Source organism: Triturus cristatus, chromosome 3_2 (genome assembly GCF_964204655.1).
Source record: "Triturus cristatus chromosome 3_2, aTriCri1.1, whole genome shotgun sequence".
Taxonomy (NCBI): domain Eukaryota; kingdom Metazoa; phylum Chordata; class Amphibia; order Caudata; family Salamandridae; genus Triturus; species Triturus cristatus.
The window spans coordinates 1055727238-1055746557 of NC_140584.1; the positions used below are offsets into that span (position 1 = coordinate 1055727238).

At 45.7% G+C, this 19320-nt stretch overlaps 1 protein-coding gene across 1 annotated transcript in view; it reads left to right on the plus strand.

Annotated features, from left to right (window-relative positions):
• Positions 1–1643: 1643 nt before the first annotated feature.
• Positions 1644–19320, plus strand: part of TIMM22 (translocase of inner mitochondrial membrane 22) — a 59030-nt gene continuing 41353 nt past the window's right edge. Inside the window, exon 1 of the mRNA XM_085649767.1 lies at positions 1644–1910. Within this exon, the coding sequence (XP_085505893.1) occupies positions 1691–1910 (220 nt within the window). The 5' untranslated portion in view covers positions 1644–1690. The remainder of the gene's footprint in view (positions 1911–19320) is intronic.

The window sequence follows — 19320 nt, forward strand, 5'->3', positions numbered from 1 at the left end:
TTCAACTAGAACAAAAAGGGAGAAATAAAGCATTACAATTGCAATTCACAAGAAATAAAAGAATGAACATTATAACACACTATGTCACTACCCAATTGGTCAATCTGGCAGATGGGCCTTCAAATGGGGCTGTGCAAAAATGGGGGGTGAACTTGCCCAAGGGATCGGGTGAGCTTGTCTGAGGGTGGGGCAGACAACAGCAGACAGAAATGTGCCCCCCTTGCAAAAGAAATAAATCCCTGGTGCCTAGTAGGGTTTTCTGCCTCCCCCCTCCCGCCTAGGGCAAAAAAGCCAAAAAAAGGGGCAGAGATGTCCCAGGAGGGGCAGAAAAAACATTAACCAAATTTAAAAAAAAGAAATTCTGCCCCCCGGAAGCGACCCTTGCCCAAGGGGTTGCTTCCTTTACATGATTAAAGAACTCCCTGGTGTCTAGTGGGGTATTAAAGGCCACATACATGGGCCGATACACATTTTAAAAAAATGAGGCCCCTGGAAGCGACCCTTACCCAAGGGGTCGCTTCCATTTTTCTTTAAAAAAACATCCCTGGCTCTAGTGGGCTTTTCTGAGCCCCCTGGGACGAGAAACCCCAAAAAACCAAGGCAAACAGTCCCCACAGGGGGCAGAAAAGTATTTTAAAAAATGTGCCCCCTAAGGAAGCGACCCTTGCCCAAGGGGTTGCTTCCTTTACATAATAAAAGGACTCCCTGGTGTCTAGTGGGGTATTCTGCAGAAAGGCCAAATACATAGGCCGATCTGCCCCCAGGGGTGGCAGAATACACATTTGAAAAAAATGAGGGGCCTGGAAGCGACCCTTCCCCTAGGGGTCGCTTCTGTTTTTTTCTGCCCCCCCTGGGGCCAGAAACGCCAAATAACCAAGGCGATCTGGCCCCAGGGGGGGCAGAAAGTCTTTAATTTATTTGCCCCCTATAGGAAGCGACCCTTGCCCAAGTGGTCGCTTCCTTTTACTGGAAAAAACATCCCTGGTGCCGATTGGGGCCATTCCTGCAGCACAATCGAGACGCTGTGAGTGATCGTGCTGCAGAAATGCCCTGTATTGAGACATCAGGGGAGAGGAAATACTCTTTCCTCTCCCCCGATGCCTCAATACATAAAAAAATCCCCCCCCCCCACCGGAGCACACCAACTTGCCTGCTCCTCCTGGACCTACTGGAAAAAAATGGTTTCCAGTGCGTCCAGCGCTTCCTGAGGACGTCGGCGCACGCTGTGCACGCTGACATCATGGGATTGCGTTGGGGGGGGTCGTCCGCTGCCATCCCCCTTTGTGGGGGCTAGATGGGCTGCCCATGGGGGGAGCGCCAGCGCTTCCCCCATGGGTGGGTGCCATGACGGAGCGGTTCCGTCATGAGCACAGCCCAACTGATGCTCATGACGGAACCGCTCCGTCATGAGCATCGAAGGGGTTACAGCCATTTGCTTTGCTAATGGTATTGTATAACAACGCAAATGGCTTTACCTTAATAAAAGGCAAGACATATTGCATTTTTAATGCTTGTTTTTTAAGGTTTTAGATCGTTATTGCCCGTCGGCGGTAGTACTTCTTCGTTGTCTATTAAGCTCGGCATTGCCGCCGGGTTCCTCTAGGTGGCAGACCTTCCAAAGTGGAGGACATCCTTCCGTGTTAGTGGAGCTCGTCCTTGTAGTCCCTTGTCTATTTCTGAAGCTACAGTGATGGCGGCCCCCGTAAAGCCGGGTGGCACTGCAGCCACTGAAGAGAATCTGCAATACAGCATGTTGCTTGAGCAACTGGTGGGCGAGCGGCGGGGGCCACGGCCGCTGCACCCGGTCGGTGTGGCTGGATTCCCTAATCAGCAGCAGAGTCCTGAGCAGCGACGTATGGAACGAGTTATGGAAAGCTGCGGATTCAAGGCGGCCTTGGCCTGTGTCGGCGGTGAGTATGACAGGCGAGGAAGGAGTGATGCTGTATCCGTATGCATGCTGCAATAGAGGCAAAGGCCAGTAAACCCAGAGTACGCTGCCATCCCCTGGACATTTTGCCGAAGCATGCTGGCTGGGCACAATGTCCTGGTGCCCTGCTGTCTATGACCCAGTAAAAACGTGTGCCTCAAGCCCTGAGTGATCCTTCTTTCCATTGGACTGCCTAAACCTTGAGTCTAAATAAACATCAGAGTGTTTTGCAATATTGGCTCCAACATGCGTCTGGACAGAAATGGCTGCTTATTTGGACACCTAGATCAGGACTATGGCTGTACACTCCCTGCATTCACCTGGCTATCCAGGGCTGTGTGTCCCAGCTTATATGTACCTGTAAGGTCGACCTTGATGGGCAGCATTCCACTTTAATGAGCAACTGGTATATAAACAGTCCCGTTATGGCCTTTGCATAATTCTATGAATACATTAGTTTTTTTGTGGGAGGTTTGAGGCGAAATGGGGATAGTGTAGGGCCGTATGTTGTGACAAAAATATCGAGAATATATGAGTTTCTAGCTCACGCTTGACGTGCTGAATGGGAGCCTGACGCGCATTGGTAGTTGTTAGTTCTGGCTTGATACCGCAGCTAGGTGAGATATTGCTACAACTCCTTAATAATATAGCTAGAGCGGACCTTGGCTCCATCAAGTAAGAAGTGTTCTCACATCGTGCTGTAGGCTATTCGGTGTATAATTTTGTCTTCCATGAAGTGCTTCAAATTGAAATGCACGAGGAGCAATTGGGACCATTTTACACCTGGAAACCACTTTCAATCGTCGTACTCTGTTACATTCAGTGCTTTATTGTGTGTAAGACAAGAAATCAATAATTTTTTTGCTAGCTTTTCCTTGCACTGGCAATGCCAATAGTCAAGATACAATGGTTCTCCCGACAGAACAATTGTATCTTGACAATATATATACCCAGGTTCTGAGGGACACAGGGTCACCCCATTACTTTGTATAATGGCAATGCCAATAGGGCATGCTTTATTGTGATCTAAAACATTTGTGCGTTTACAGGCATTCACAATGTGCATTGGCACATTACAACCAGACCTATTGGCTTTACTAATGTATGTTTCCATAGCCTTGGCGAAGAGAAGTGTTGCTTCTCTAACTTTACACTGGGTGAGCTGTGACGTGTGCTGAAACTTCCAGTTATGTGTTTATTCTCCAGAAGGAAGGTAGTGTTTTTGAGCGCATGCCTTAAAAAAACACAATGTAGGATTTAAATTTGAGGCAAGCTGGCAGTAGTAACTTGTCCAGTTGCTTTAGCGTGGGGGTGGTGTGATCTAGGGGCTTTGGGTTTGTGATCAGAGGCAGTGCTTAATTTGTAAACAATTACGTGCCAGGGCCCTTCTCGAAAGGCCACTGCAGTCTGCACCACACATAACCTGCCAGCCAAAAATGGCAGTAGCAACATTGCACCTAACCATCACACTCCTACAAGTGTGACAATTCAGACTGTTTCAGGCCACACAAAGCTTTGATAATGGAATGAGAGGCTGATATTACTCATTTTCAATGTATATTCACTTAATAAACACGGTTGTTGTGCTCCTCTCCAATTTAAAAAGACAACTTCACTATGTGGTCGGCTGTCACTAAAGCTGGTGGTGACAATTAAGTGCCAGTGCCGAGCACTAAGAAACCACCGGCACAAATTAGGCACTGATCAGGGGGCTACAGTGTACATGCTTGCTTTCGGTATCCAAGGGTTGTCACTGGAGGCCTGACATCCATGTATTGGCAACGTAATTCTGGGACAGTGCAAGGCCCTGGTAGTCTTAACAGATGTTGTACAGCATTGTAATGGGGTTGATTCTACGTAAGAGTTTCGGTTGGAATCCAGCTTTGTCGGTTTCCTTAATTGAAAGTTTCTTGCAGGGCATGCCAGTTTCTTTATATTCAAATGTTTGAGACAAGAGATAATGCAGGTAGAGAAGTTATCTTGGTTCATGCCATCTAGCCATTTTTCAATCTGAAGTTGCATAACGGGGCCATTTGAGTTTTGGTGCTATTGGATGGTGTTCCGGTAAGCTCGGAGTTGATAGACACTTTAAATTCGAGATGCTTTGTTGGTTGTTTAGGAGCCCTGGAGGTTCCATGATTGTTGAACAGTATGAAGTCCTTATGGACATAACATGTTGGGTGCCTGACAGGTGATCTTGACGTATTGACGGGGAGTCTGCAAGAAAGAAGGTGCTTTCCAGTTCACACTTACTTATAAATGGAATAGAGCACCTGGGTGGGTGAATGCGTTTGTTATACATGAGGAACTTTTTAAATTATTTTTTTAATTGACTTTTATAATGCATCATACAATACATAAAGACGACAGCAGATACTAAATGACATTGTGGAAGAGCAAAAGGAAAAAACAGTGAAATCAAACTAGTCGTGACTATAAAGTAAATACTCAGTGGGTAGAGTCCAGGTTTGACAATTCATCAATAAATCACGCGCATCACAGACGTTTGACATAGAACCGTGATTACACAGTCTCAATTACAGGGGTATCTTGCGGAACAATCGCCTGTAAGTAGTTCACCAGTGGCTCCCAAATATTAGCCAGTCGGGAGGTCACCGGCAACTCCTCTGCATATAACACTAGGTTTTCTTTGCAGTACGTCAAATCTTTGAGCCGTAGTGCAACTGTAGGACTCAGTTTGCCATCCCACACCATTGCCACGCTTGGCAACCAGCAGTGCCACTCTGGCCAGTTTACCAGTGCCCCCTTTTAGGAAAGGGAGTACACCGAATAAACACTCCTGAGGTGAACAGACCAGCGCAACCCCAATGATCTTGGACAGACTGGCGACCACTTCAGACCAGTAATTCCTCACCTTGCAGCAGGCCCAAGCTAAGTGCCAAAAATCCGCCCTCGGAGCCCCACATCGTGTGCATGTGTCAGATTCCCTGAGGCCATACTTAAAAAGCCAGAGGGGCGTGTGATAGGTCTGGTGAAGGTATTTAAAATGTATGATACATAAGTTACTGTTAGAGGTGAGAGCGCCAGTCAGAGCACAGCAGTATTCCCAGTCTTTCCGAGTGAGCTACGGCTCCAGCCACTCATTCCAGTTATTCAGGCTCTTATCTTCAGGGAGGTCCTGATCTGCTTGGGCGGCGCGGTATAATTTAGTGACTAGCTTGCGCCGGGTAGGACTGGTGAGTAATGTGTGCAGTGCCAAGGACGTCGGGGGTTCAGCAGGGAACGTCGGGAAATGGGCCTGTGATGCTCTCCTCAGTCTGTGAAGTGAGAATGTAAACAGTAGGGTTTTATGTTGGATATAGTCAACATCAGCAGATGCCAGAAACGTGCCATTAGGAAATAAATCCTGCATTTTATCAATACCCGCCTGAGCCAAGGTGCGCATGATGCCCTTCTCGTGGGTCACGGAAATATCCGCGTGGTAGGCAATAGGGAGCAGAGGGGAGTATGAAGGCAGTTTCCCGGCTACTCGACCCAGTGCCCGCCAGGCAGCAATCGATGAATTGATAGTGTTGATCTCATCGCGAGGCGTAAGTCGACGACTATGAGTCAGGATGGAGCTTAGCGGTATGGGGTGTGCGTCCCAATGCTCTACCGCTACATGCGGAATGAAGTCATGAGCTGCGAACCAGAAATGAGCGTATTGTGCCTGTGCACAGAGGTAATATAAATAAATATCAGGTGCATTGAATCCCCGTGCTTATAATCAAGGATAAGAGTCCCCCCATCCCACCCGAGCCTGCTTCCCGCTCCCTCCAGACGAAGAAGCAGCGACCGCAGCGACTTAAAAAAATGTTGAGATAGAGGGATCGGTACGTTATATAAAAGATATACAAATTTTGGTAACACCACCATCTTTTCAAGTGCGATGCGATCCGCAAGGGAGAGTGGAAGCCTAATCAACCTGTCTATTTGCTGTTCCTATATCGTTGTGGCAGTGCCATAATTTTCCCGGATCACTCTATCAGGATCTCGGTGGACCCAGACTCCCAAGTATTTAACCGACTGTCGCCCACTTAAGGTGAAATTCCAGCTCATGCATGCGGTCAGTGTTATTACCACAGATTTAGTCCGGTTTATAGATAAACCGGAGAACCGAGCAAACCGGATGTATTCCCGCAAAACCGTCGCCAAATGAGTGTGGGGTTCCCGAATGAAAAGCAGCATGTCATCCGCATACAGCGAAATAATGAGCGGGCGATGATGCAAATTGATAGCCGCGTATTTGTGACGTTGCCGTATGAGGCAGGCCAAGGGCTCCAGTGTGAGGGTGAACAATAGAGGTGAGAGGGGGCACCCTTGACGAGTGCCTCTAGTTATAGCGAACGAGTCTGAGGTATGACCTCCCACTTGGACCCGTGCCGTAGGGCGTGCATAAAGCAGTTTGACCCAGTTAACAAAAAAAAGGAGAGAAGTCCATCCGCTGGACTACAAAGAACAAATACCCGCATTCGATTGAATCGAACGCCTTGGCAGTGTCAAGCATGACGGCTGCCGCCGGCATCTCAGGAGAAAGGGTGTGGAACAGCGGAGGTTGTGAGATGTGGATCGCGTGGGTATGAATCCAGATTGGTCTGGAAGGACCAGATTTTGCTTCAGTGGTTGGAGGCGAGTGGCCAGTATTTTCGCAAAAATTTTAACATCAGTTTTAATAAGCGAAAGTGGCCTGTATGAGTCGCAAAGTGCAGGTGGCTTGTATTTTTTCAACAGGGTAATGATTAATGCCTTGCGGAGAGACGGGGGGAGGACGCTTGAATCATAGGCCTCCGCATACATTTCCAAAATATAGAGAGTGAGCTCCTCAGCGAAAGCCATGTAGAATTCGGGGGAAAGCCGTCTGGACCAGGGGCCTTCTTATTAGGTAGTGAGGCTATGGCCATACGGATGTCCTCCACCGTGATAGGTTGACCTAAGTAATCCCTCTGCCCCTCTGATAACCATGAAAGGGACACCTGTGATAGATAGGCATCAAGTCCCTCAGTGTCTGTCGTGCCGTGAGATGTGTACAATGACTCGTATGTCTGCCTGAACTGTTCCGTAATGTCCGTAGCGCTATAGTGGTCGTGCCCCGTGATCTTAGTGATGACGTCGTGGCTCAGGCAGCGTTTAATTTTCGAGGCTAAATGGTGTCCCCGTCCTCCCACCCTCACCATACAAACGAGCTACATGTTGCTTAGAGATGTAGCGTAGCTCTTCTGCCAGTTCCGCATGGTCGAGCATGTTTTCTTTGAGGGACGCCAGGGTTGACTCAAGGGGTGCACATTCGTAATCTTGTTCGAGGCGAGTCAACTTAGCTTCTACCATAGCTAATTGGCCCCGTAGGTCTTTTAATATGCCAGACGGCGTGCTAATGCAAGTGCCCCATATTGTGGCTTTGAATCCCTCCCAGAGTACTCCAGCACTATCCACAGACCCCACATTGTTGGCAAAATATTGAGTGATGGCCTCGCGAATAGTTTCCAGATATAGAGGGTCTAATAGCGCCTCAGGGCGAAAGCGCCAGGTGAAGGCTCGAGGAGTCTCCTGAGGAATGCTAAGAGTGAGTTGTACAGGACAATGATCAGAGAGAGTGCGTGGTAGGCTCTCAACTGCAGTCACCCAACCCCCCACCCCCTCGCTCACCAGCCAGTAATCAAGGCGAGACCAGCTGCCGTGTGCTGTGGAGATATGCGTGCCCTCGAGTGCGTCTGCATGTTGGTGTCTCCATATGTCCAACAGGCCAAGTTCCACCAAACCGAATTGATTACATGCCCCTCCCAACCACTGGACTTATCTTTGCTGGAATTTAGATGGGTGTTGAGGTCCCCCCCCCACCGAGGATGGCTGCACCCGGCCAGTCTAGCAGAACCGCTAGTAGACCCTCAAACAGGCCAGGGTCGTCTGTATTCAGACCATAACAGTTAACAATGGCAACCAGTTTACCTGCTAATGTACCATGCATCATAACATAACGGCCCGCAGAGTCAGTGTGAGTTCGGTGGGCTGTAAAAGGAAGGCCTTTCTTGATCAAAGTGAGTACCCCTCGACTGTAGGAGGAATAGGAGGAGGCTATACGGAAGTCGGCCCAGCGGGGCCCAACCAGTTAATCAGTGTGTTGTGTGAGATGCGTTTCCTGCAGGAGGGCAATGTGGATGCGATGGCGGTCTAGGTGGGCCATCCCCTGTCGGATCTTTTTCAGTGAATTTAGTCCCCGAACATTCCATGTTAAACAAGAGATTGTCAGACCAGTACTATGCATACCAAAAACAAAGCATGTAAAATGGGGAATCTACCACATGTCCAAATTGCGAACAGAAAGCGTGAGCAATGACCAGTGCATTAGAAAGATCTAGCCACACATACATACCCCAATCCACCCCCCATGACCCCCACCCACTTCAGCAACCCCAACACGCTAAAGCCATCCCGAACACCCATAAACAAATCCCCAGTGCAATACCAAGGACGTAAACAATGAAGGGGAATACCCATGTAGGGGGGTGCCGAGCACAAACTCCCTCCCGGTGCAGGTAGGAGTTGGCCGAGCTATCGCGGCGTACCAGTCCTGGCTCCCGTAGCCCCAGAACTGAAAAGAATGTGGAGGAGAGCCCTCCCAATTTTGCGGCAAAAGCAGTATACTGAAAAGGGCAAAAACCGGTTAATGTTATGTTATGTTGTATCCATTTGTAGCGCGCTCGGATACTCGTGAGTGTCCCGGCGCGATATCAGAGGGGTGCAAGAAGAGACCATCAGACAAAGATGCGTTTTAAGCTTCTTTTTAAACACCACTAGGTCCTGAGTGGAAGGAAGATCGAATGGGAGGGCATTCCAAGCCACACTTGACTTAACCACGAGGGAACAGCCCTCCAACCTCTGGAACTTGAAACGCGGAACCTGAGCAAAGCGAAGGGACGAAGAGCCCGCGAAGGGACGTAAATGGAAACGCGCCTCTGAAGATAATGGCACTGTGGTAAATAATTTAATTACCGGAACTTAATTTGATGCGGAAAATTAATAATAATAGCTCAGAAAAATAAGAGGCAGAATCCGTGGTATTAGAGGTTCGGAACGGGCTTTATTCCAAAATCAATTCGAATTGATGGACTCCATATTCCATCACCACGAAGGTTCAGGAAGTGAAGGACCAACTTTATTGACAAGTAATCATTTTTATACAATAGGCATTACAGTGAAACAGATGCAGGAGGCGTAACAGTTGATAACAAAGATAAAACATACATGCGTAGCTAAAGTGGGTGTAACTAGGCGTAACTAAAGAACGTCATCAGGTATGATGTCACAATAGGGTGGTTCCATGAAAGAATTTCGCAATGTCAGCAGAAATACTCGGCAGAGATGCGCGCGCAGCAGCATGACGTGTGATTGACGTGCGACTAGGGGGTGAAGGGGACTTGACATTTAGCTCTACATGTGGAGACAGAAGTCTGGGGGGTCAAGTCAACCTAATCCCAAATCATATCTAACATCTTATGTTTAAAGAACTGTGTTATCCAAAAAGAGAGGTCTCTTAGGATAGAATCTTATTCTATACTGACTATACTGACTGTTAGTGCGTGTACAAGCGTCTAAGTGTCTACACTAGATGCGAGGGCAGATCTTCCATAGTAACAGGGCTATGAATTACTTGCATAAAGACAGAGAAGCCGGGCCCTTTGCTCGGTAGCTGGAAGAATGTTTACTTAAACTACTAGACAGGAATGCATTGGGTAGGGAGCGGAGCAGATAATCTCGAAGGTGAAATACAGTTTTTTTTGGCAGGCAACAGGCTGGAGTCAGGCACCGTTAGCCGCGCAGGGAGTAGGACAAAGTTCATGGATACAGATGCGAGCTCAGACTGGAGCTTTCAGAGGCAGAAGGCAGGAAAAGGCTTAATGGCAGAAGCAGGGCCTACTCGCCTGGACTGAAAAATGGGATAAATGAACCATATAAAGCCGGTGGCCTTTCATACTTAGAAATAGAATATCCGGCCCATTCATGGCGGATCTGAAAGAGGACATGTTGACGGTGGACGCACAAGTGTTTGCGTCTTCATAACTGGAACTGGAGGGAACATACATGTATTTGTGATTTATACATGAAACCGTTGGGGTCCAAGATAGGGGACATAACTGATCATAAAAATCCATATTTCCACATTCCCTCCTTGTCCCCTACTTGCCCTTAAGAGATATCAATCTTCATCAATCCGTTGATCTGTTCATATAGCATCATTTGTTCTTCTTTTTTCTTCTGGGATGAATGAAATTTTGGTGGTGGAATACACGATGTGGCACACAGACCACAAATCGCTGGTCCACATTGTAGGCATAAGCAGCAACTGAATAGTATGAGAAAGCCAATACCTAGGAAGGATAGGACCCTCCATCCAAAGGTAGATAATACACTCCAAAACCAACCGGACCAAGTCCAGGTGCCTGGATTCTGGTGTATCTGGCTTACAATCTTATGAAGGCGAGTTATGGCTTTATATACAGATGGCGAATTTTCTGGTATGAAAATGCAACAGCTTGATCCGATGACCCTACAAGCTACGCCCCTATCGGCCAGGATGACGTCAAGGACAAGACGATTTTGAAGCACAACAATCCGCATAGCAGACTGCTCTTCTGTTAAATTGCCTAAGGCGGAAATAGTTTCGTTTACTACTGCTTCAAGGGTTCTGGTTAATCTACGTATCAGCTTACTATTGGTAACTGTACCTATATAGGGAAAGAGACCTTTATTGAAATCTGTGTATTTTTCCCATGCTGTCTCAGTGTAATCGACTATTGGGAGATCTCTCCGTTCTCTATTGTGTACTAAATGAGTATTTCTATGATAATCAGGAGGAGCTAGGAAAACAGGTGGCAAAAGGAATCCGATGTAGCAGGTACCATCCCAATCTAGAGGCAAACGTATATATGCAGTCTGACCACATACGAAGTAGGAATGGCGAGAAGCTCTAAATGTAGACTTGCCTTGATCACTGAATTCTATTACAGTGGTGCATCTACTATGGCCCATATGTATGGATCCATTCTTTCTTACACATAATTCACCTTTAACTGGAAATACTGACATGGCGGGCAAAATTGGTGCAGCTTCGGATTCAACATTCAGGATCATGAGATTAAGCGTGAAATTCCCTAATCCATATACTTCATTTTCTAGATCAGTTCCTGTTCTTTTGGGAAGTCCCTTCTTGTCAGGGTAGCAGACTTTGAGTAAAACTAAGTTCAGGTTTCCCCATACCCAGTTGTCTTGATAAACTGCAGAATTCGAATCTAGGGAATTAATTAAACTAAACCATGCTCCACAGGAGCCATTGTGTGTGAACGGATATGGAAAGAGAGGCAGAATTCCTTTATAGTTCTGATAGGGAGGGAGTCGGCCACATATCCAACAATTTGTAGCATTGCTAGCCTGATGGGAATGATGTAACATACTAATGAAAGTGTTATTGCGCAGCGCAAATCTATAGGACAACTCATGCGGCGGTAATTCACTAAAAGAATGTTCAGCAGTAACATTGTAAACATGTTTAGAAATAGGATAATATATGTGCAACAATATACTTGCAGTTATTATTAAAAGACTTAAGAAAAACAAAATTAATAACGTCACTGTGCAATGACTACGCAGTGATTTACAGTACGCATGTTGTTTCAATCGTATTTTTCGGTTTCTTTCTCTATTCAGGTCTAGAGGATACATGTCAGAGACAAATTCGACCGATTCACCTTGGAGAGGACTTAAACAATCAAATTGTCTGACTTGTTAGACCTTAGTTTTAGTTTATATTGTTCCTGATTACTCAGTTCAACCAAAGGAAGCTTTGAGTCAATCGGTGAAGACACGCGAGGTGTATCGTTTACATCTGATTGTAGTCCATGAAATTTCTTGATATGACTTGAATGTATCCAGCCTTTGCGACCTTCGATCTTCACGGCTGTCCTCGTGGTGAGCAGTACTAGTTGAGGCGACTTCCACCTAGGGTCCAGCTGAGACTTCCGGTCAAAATTCCTCACTAACACCAAGTCCCCAGGAACTACGTCATGGGGTTTCACCTCGGTGTTGTCGGGAAAGGCTGCGGCTACCTGTGAACGACAAGATTGTAGTGCAGACATCAAGGAAGCCAGGTAATCTGTCAGCATATTACAGTCAACATCAGTTATTTTGCGTGGTATAGGCGTCCCCCACATATTTGGTGGTCTGCCAAAGACCACCTCATAAGGGGATAGCCCTGTTCGAGAGTGCGCTACCATTCTCATGTAAAAGAGTGCAACTGGTAAGGCTACTACCCAGTCGACACCTTTCTCTCTACATATTTTGGCCAATCTAATTTTCAGAGTTTGATTATGTCGTTCCACGAGTCCTGCTGCCTCGGGGTGTCGGACACAGTGAAATTTCCACTGATAGCCTAACAAAAGTGAAACGTGTTTCATTAGTTCGGATGAGAACGGCTGGCCGTTATCTGAGTAGACAACACGTGGTAAACCGTACCGTGGGAAGAATTCTCGAACTAACTGTTTGGCAGTAGTCGGGGCAGTGTAATCTGAAACCGGGTATGCCTCTGTCCAACGGGAAAGAGCACAGACAACTACAAGAACATATTTGAATCCTCGACATCGTTCCATCTGGATATAATCCATCTGGAGGACTTCAAAAGGGTGATCAGAAGGCTGAAATCCACCCTGTTCTACGGGAATGCTTTTACCTGGGTTAAACTGACAACAGATCATACAGGTACGAACTTTTTGTTTAGCTGCTGCTCGTAAGTGTTTGTTGAACCAAATGTGTTGAATGCTGTCTAGCATAGCTTTTTCTCCTAGGTGCGCTGGACTATGTACAGTATTAATGATAACTTGGACCATTGAATCAGGAAGGAACCACACAGATTTTTCCTTCGTCATCCATCCTTGATCCGTTTGGATCCCTCCTAATTCAGTCCATTTCTTTATTTCATCTGGTGTAGCATCTGTCTGTATGTCAATTACGTCAAGAGCGGGATCCTTAACCGTCATGCAATATGTTGGTGTCGGAACTATTGTCTTTGTCATGTCAGATGTTTGAGCTTGAGCAGTCTGTTTAGCTGTTCTGTCAGCTAGATCATTGCCTTGGGAAATGATATCAGTAACTTTCGTATGAGCTTTACATTTCATAATTGATATTGCAGTGGGTAGATGTATTGCATCTAATAAGGCATGAATGAGGGGTCCGTGCTGAATGTGGGCACCGTGAGAAGTTAAATAACCTCTCTCTCGCCACAGCACGCCGAAGTCATGTACAACTCCGAATGCATAACGTGAATCAGTGTATATGTTGACTTTTTTATTTGTGGCTTGAATACAGGCTTGTGTCAGAGCGATGAGCTCTGCTGCTTGAGCTGACAAGGTATTTATGCAATTTGTTTCAATGATTTCAGTGTCTGTTGTGACTGCATACGCAGCCACTAGCTCTCCTGTACTTGTTCTCATACATGACCCATCTACATACAATGTCAGGTCTGGATCTGACAATGGGACGTCTGTTAAGTCTTGTCTGGGTTTCGTCGTGATAGTGATAACTTCAATACAATCATGTGCTAGTGGGTCTGTTCCGTTTACTGGTAACAGTGTGGCAGGATTCAATGTACTACAACGTCTGATTTCTATGTGTGGCTGAAACAATGTTAACTCGTAACCGGTGAGTCTTGCTATAGTCAAGTGTTGTGTTTGTGTGCGGTTCAAGAGAACCTCTACTGCATGTGGTACTTGTACTGTCAATTGGTGTCCTAGTACTATGGCATCGCTTTGTCGGATTGCTAAAGCTGTTGCTGCCACTGATTTCAGGCACGCAGGCAAAGCCTGAGCTACGGGATCTAATGTACTAGAAAAATAAGCACATGGTTTGTGTGATCCTGCTTGTTCCTGTGTGAGTACTGACAAGGCAGTACCTTCGCGTTCTGTAACAAAGAGTGTAAACTGTTTATTGTAACATGGTGTTGCTAAAACAGGTGCTTGACATAAAGCTTTCTTTAGGCTTTCAAAAGCTTGTGTATGTTCCTGAGTCCAAGGGAGAACAGTCGATGTGGCTGCCTCCTGTGTTGTCAACTGAATGAGTGGTTTTGCTAGAAATGCATACTGAGGGATCCACTGCCTACAATACGAAGTGAGGCCTATGAAAGCCCGCACCTCCTTTTGTGTCTTGGGTATTGGCATGTTAGCAATTAACTGGATGCGATCGGGTGTAAGCTGCCTTCCCTCCTTGGATAGCGAGTGCCCAAGGTAAACAACTCGCTGGACACAGAATTGCAGCTTAGAAGGGGACACCTTGTGCCCCTTTTCGGCCAAAAATTGTAAAACCGTCAGTGAGGCTTTTTCACATTCAGGTTCGCTTCTAGCGGTGATCAGCAGATCATCGACATATTGAAGCAGGGCAGTGTTGACTGGCATGTGGATACTGTCAAGTTCTCGTTTCAGTGCTTGGCTATAGATGCTGGGGCTTTCTGTGAATCCTTGAGGTGCGCGTGTGAATTTAAAGCTTCGTCCATTTAAACTAAATCCGAACAAGTATTGGCTTTCCGGATCTATTGGGATGCTGAAAAAGGCATTCTTGAGATCAATTACAGTAAAGAATGTTGCTTCGGAATCAATGGCTGTCAGTAATGAAGAAATGTCTGGGACTACGGGGTATTGTGGTACAATGCATTTATTTAATTCGCGCAGATCAATAACCAATCGATATACTGGCGGGGCTGTTGGATCAGTTCGTTTAAGAATCGGAATTATCGGTGAATTACATACATTGGAGTTGGGTTCCACAACCACTCTTTGGGTAATAAGCTCGTCAATGATTTGCAGTAAAGCCACTACAGCATCTGGGGGTAACTTGTATTGTCGCATTCGTGGTAGTACCACTCCTGCCTTTAGTGTGACTCGATATGGTGTAATGTTCATGCAACCAACATCTGTAGGGCCTTGTGCCCATAAATGTGTGGGTAAAGTCTGCAGTCGGTCATCCATGTCTCGGGACACATAGTGCCCTTTGAAATCACGTAGAAACAATCTTACTCCTTCCGGAGAACAACATATTATAGCTCCTAGAGCTTTCAATGTTTTTATACCTAACAAGTTTTCTGGACATGATTTAGTAAGTAATAAATCTGTAGTTCGTGTCAAGGGACCAATCGTAAGTGGAAGAGGCTGTGATACTTCGTTAATGATAGGTTTTCCTGAAAAGCCAAGGGAAATATTCTGTGAGCCTGAGAGGGGTGCCCCTGGAACTTCACTACGTTGTATTGTTGTTCGGCTTGCCCCTGTATCAAGTAAGAATTTTCTATCTTGGCCTAATAGTTCACTGTGTACATAAGGTCCTTCTTGATCTACAGGGACCTCAATAAGGGGTAAGCCAACTTCCCTCTCTAGGCTGTTTCATGAGTATCGTTGATAATCAGGGTAGTCATACTGTGCGGTCTGGTACATCTGTTGTGTCGTTGTTTGTGTGGCAGCAATAGGCTGCGGTGGTGGAGCTGGCATAGACTGTTGCGGAGCTGGCATGGACTGTGCATGCTGCGGGGCTCCTTGTTGGTTCTGATCCTGTCTAAGTGGTCGTGGTCTTTCTTTTGTGTTACCTATGGCGATATTATGTTTTAAAACTGGACAATCGTGTACATAATGACCTGGCTGTTTACAATAGTTGCACGTCCCTTTTACAGGACCTGCTGAAACACTGGACTGTGTCATACCCTTTTTATGACCGTCAGTTGGAACTGTCTGGGAAACTAGCATTTTCATTTTCATGTCTTTCATGCGTCTTTGTTCATGTTCTTGTTCCTCTCTAATTCTATTGTGATGGTACTGTAGCATTTGTAACATTTGTGACGGAGTGTTACCTTGCCAGGTACTCTCGAATTTCAATACTCTATTCTTAACTTGGGGCAAGGAATTTTCAACCAATTTTGTCACAAACAGATGTGGATACGACTCGCTACTTGCTTTTATTCCACTATTTATACCAAAACATTTTTCGAATCGGGCATAGAAATCACTAGTGTCTTCATCTGGTTTTTGTTTACAGGCTGAGATTGCACCCCAGTCTTCCTTTTTCGTAGTTAATAAACGTGGCAGTACCTGTACTAGTAAACCTGGTTGTGTTTTGGTCTTTTCCCCAAGCCCTGAACCTGGACCTCGAGCTTTTTCTTCGTTTTCTAATGCTGTCCAATCTATCTTCTGGTCTCCCACCTCCCAATCCTTTTCCTTGAGTTTTTCGTAAATGCCCGCAGGCATTAATACCTTCAATATTGTCATAATGTCGGGGTAGGTATATTCCCCCATGAGTAACATATCTTTAATTTCACGGTGGAAACCCGCTGGGTCTTTGTCATGACTGGGTACCACTTTCTTCATTTCTAATAGTTCTATTTTGGATATGGGTGTGTATACAAACACACGTTTAAACTGATTGTCCTCACCTTTTATCGGGTGCACTTCGCGTAAGGGATTCTGTCTATCCATATAATACGTCGTTCTTTCCTTGATGGGTAGTGAGACATGTTCGGGACATACAAAAAGAATGTACTGCTTTCTGGATTCTAGTATTTCTCTAATTAACTCAGTACCTGAACCTCTCCATTTATTCGTGAGTAATTCAGTCAATATATCAGGTAAGGGACCGGGATCGGAGTGTTGGCTTTTATATAATATAAGGAGTTGTTGAATCATATAGATACCAGCTAAACGCTGTTCATCTGGGGTGAGGTTCAAAAACGTGTGCGCTAGTGTATCATCACTATATTTTCCGGGACTATCAACCCAGTGAACGGCTGACCTGGCTAATTCTTGTTCGTCCATAGAATCGAGTATATGATAACCCCTTCGTTCTCGAAGTAATTTGTCCGCGGCTTGGAACGAATGTTCGGGGGACCTTATATTTATTATAGGAGTTTGAAATTTTCTGCTATTATCTGGACGTATCGGACGTATCGGATCAGTAAAGCATCTAGTATTATTGCAAGATCTTCCTCTACCTACATAGGCCATGGTTTCTAACTGTCCTGTGGGCAGTTCTAATTCTTCCTCCTCCTCGGTTTGTTCAGGCTCGTCTACTGCTAATCTTTCTTCGTGTATTCGTTCTATTTCTTTGCGGATCTTGCGGCACATAGCTACTATACATGATCGTTTATCATGTCTCCCCTCTGATATATTCCGACTCCATGTGGTAAGAATTTGCATTTCTTCCGGACTTACCCCTTGTTGATCTTGATTTCTGATCACACAGTTTATGAGGAAACGTAACAGTTCCCCCTGTATTTCCACTTTCTGGTACTCCATGGCTCTGTTAATACTCTCAGAATCCCGCCCTGACTGGACAAAGTGATATATATTTTCTAAATGTGTAGTCATTCCTGGTAGCTTCCCTAAATATATTGCAGCTCGTCGGATACGTAATGATGCCAGCACCATTTCGTCCCCTTTTCCGGGCACAGGGTCATATCTACAATCTATTAGAAGTTCCTTGAGCGTGTTGGGAGTTACTAGTTTGGGCGTACGTTGGTGGGCTAATTCTTGAAAGGAAAGTTTATTTACTCTGGGTGGCGTGGAAAAAATGTTTGATGTACCTCCGGTAGCACCACCTGGGGTGCTGGGTGTGAAAGGATTTGTTGAACGTGATATAGCAACCATAGGTGTGGATACAGATGTAGAAACAGATGCGCTTGCCGGAACTTGTGTCGGAGTTTGCTGTTGCGGAGGTACAGACGGAGGAGGGTCTTGGCGTTGAACCCCCTCGGCAGGCGGTCTATGTGGCGCAGTATTAGCATACTCGGGAGCTGCGTCGTCTAAATAAGAGGAAAGAAAAACATCTTCTGCGGTTCTGGGATGCCCTTTGGGATGTACTTTTATCGGAAACAATGGGGGTGGCAAGTCTTTTGGTATCTCCGGAGTAGCCTTAGGTAACCCTTCGGCCAGAAGAGGATACATACCATTCATGAGGGCATTTCTTTGTCTGTCTATTTGTTCTGATTTTACTCGAGTACCTTCTTCAATTAATATATTTTCTCGAACTTTATTTGACTTCTCCTTACTTTTCTCTTCCTGTCTGAGCGCTTTTTCTGTACGTCTATATGATTCTTTACGCCATAATTCAATGGCATCTTTCTGTGACTGTCTAGCTTTCTTTTTCCATAATTCTTCCTCTACTTTCATGATGCAGTCTGCATCCCAGGTCCCAGCTGCGGGCCACCTCTGACTTTCTGGTAATTCCTTGGTGTAGTCTACCCATAAATCAAGAAATAATATGGCGTCTAGGCCATGTTTATGATACATGAAGTACCCTGGAGTGTCCCTAGGAGGAATGGGAACAGCTTCTTCGAGTACCCCTTTTCTAGTTGTGATCTGTCTTAATTTCGAAAAGAGCGGCATATTGAGAACTGATCGGATACCTAATTTTGAACACGTTTAATAAAGCAAAACACAATAATGAACAGTCATTCACACCACAATATGCAGAACGTATTTAAAACATTTAACATTTAATGAACAACAATAATGGCCATTTAGGGAACTAATCACTAAACATAATACTCGACACTAACTAGGTAATTCTGAATTATATACTAGACATACTTGATATACTGCTAAACAGTACAGATACACTGCTGAAACAGTGCAGACCGGATTTGTGTACCCAAACCCTTCTTGACCGGCACAAACTATGTGCACGTCAGAACGCCTCCCCGACAATGGTACTCACCGGGTAGCTCGGAACGGAAGGCCTCGGAACTGAACTGAACTGGACTTGAACCGGACTGGACTCGACTCGAAACTTCGGAACCTCGGAAACTGGTGGGCCTCTGTATACCTCGGATCTTGCTCTCTCAGCTAGGCTCTGGTCGGGATACTTCGCACTTCTCACCGCCTCGTCTGGGTGTTGATCGCAGCCTCAGTTACCCCCGCTCGGCAGGAGGGAGATACAGGAAATCCTGTGGGTACGCGTTGTTGTCCGTCCAGCTGTGGCAGGAGACCGGGCCTGCAACGCACCTCCGGCGCGTGAGATGAGAAAGTGTCCCTATTCGGGCGCCATATATGTGGTAAATAATTTAATTACCGGAACTTAATTTGATGCGGAAAATTAATAATAATAGCTCAGAAAAATAAGAGGCAGAATCCGTGGTATTAGAGGTTCGGAACGGGCTTTATTCCAAAATCAATTCGAATTGATGGACTCCATATTCCATCACCACGAAGGTTCAGGAAGTGAAGGACCAACTTTATTGACAAGTAATCATTTTTATACAATAGGCATTACAGTGAAACAGATGCAGGAGGCGTAACAGTTGATAACAAAGATAAAACATACATGCGTAGCTAAAGTGGGTGTAACTAGGCGTAACTAAAGAACGTCATCAGGTATGA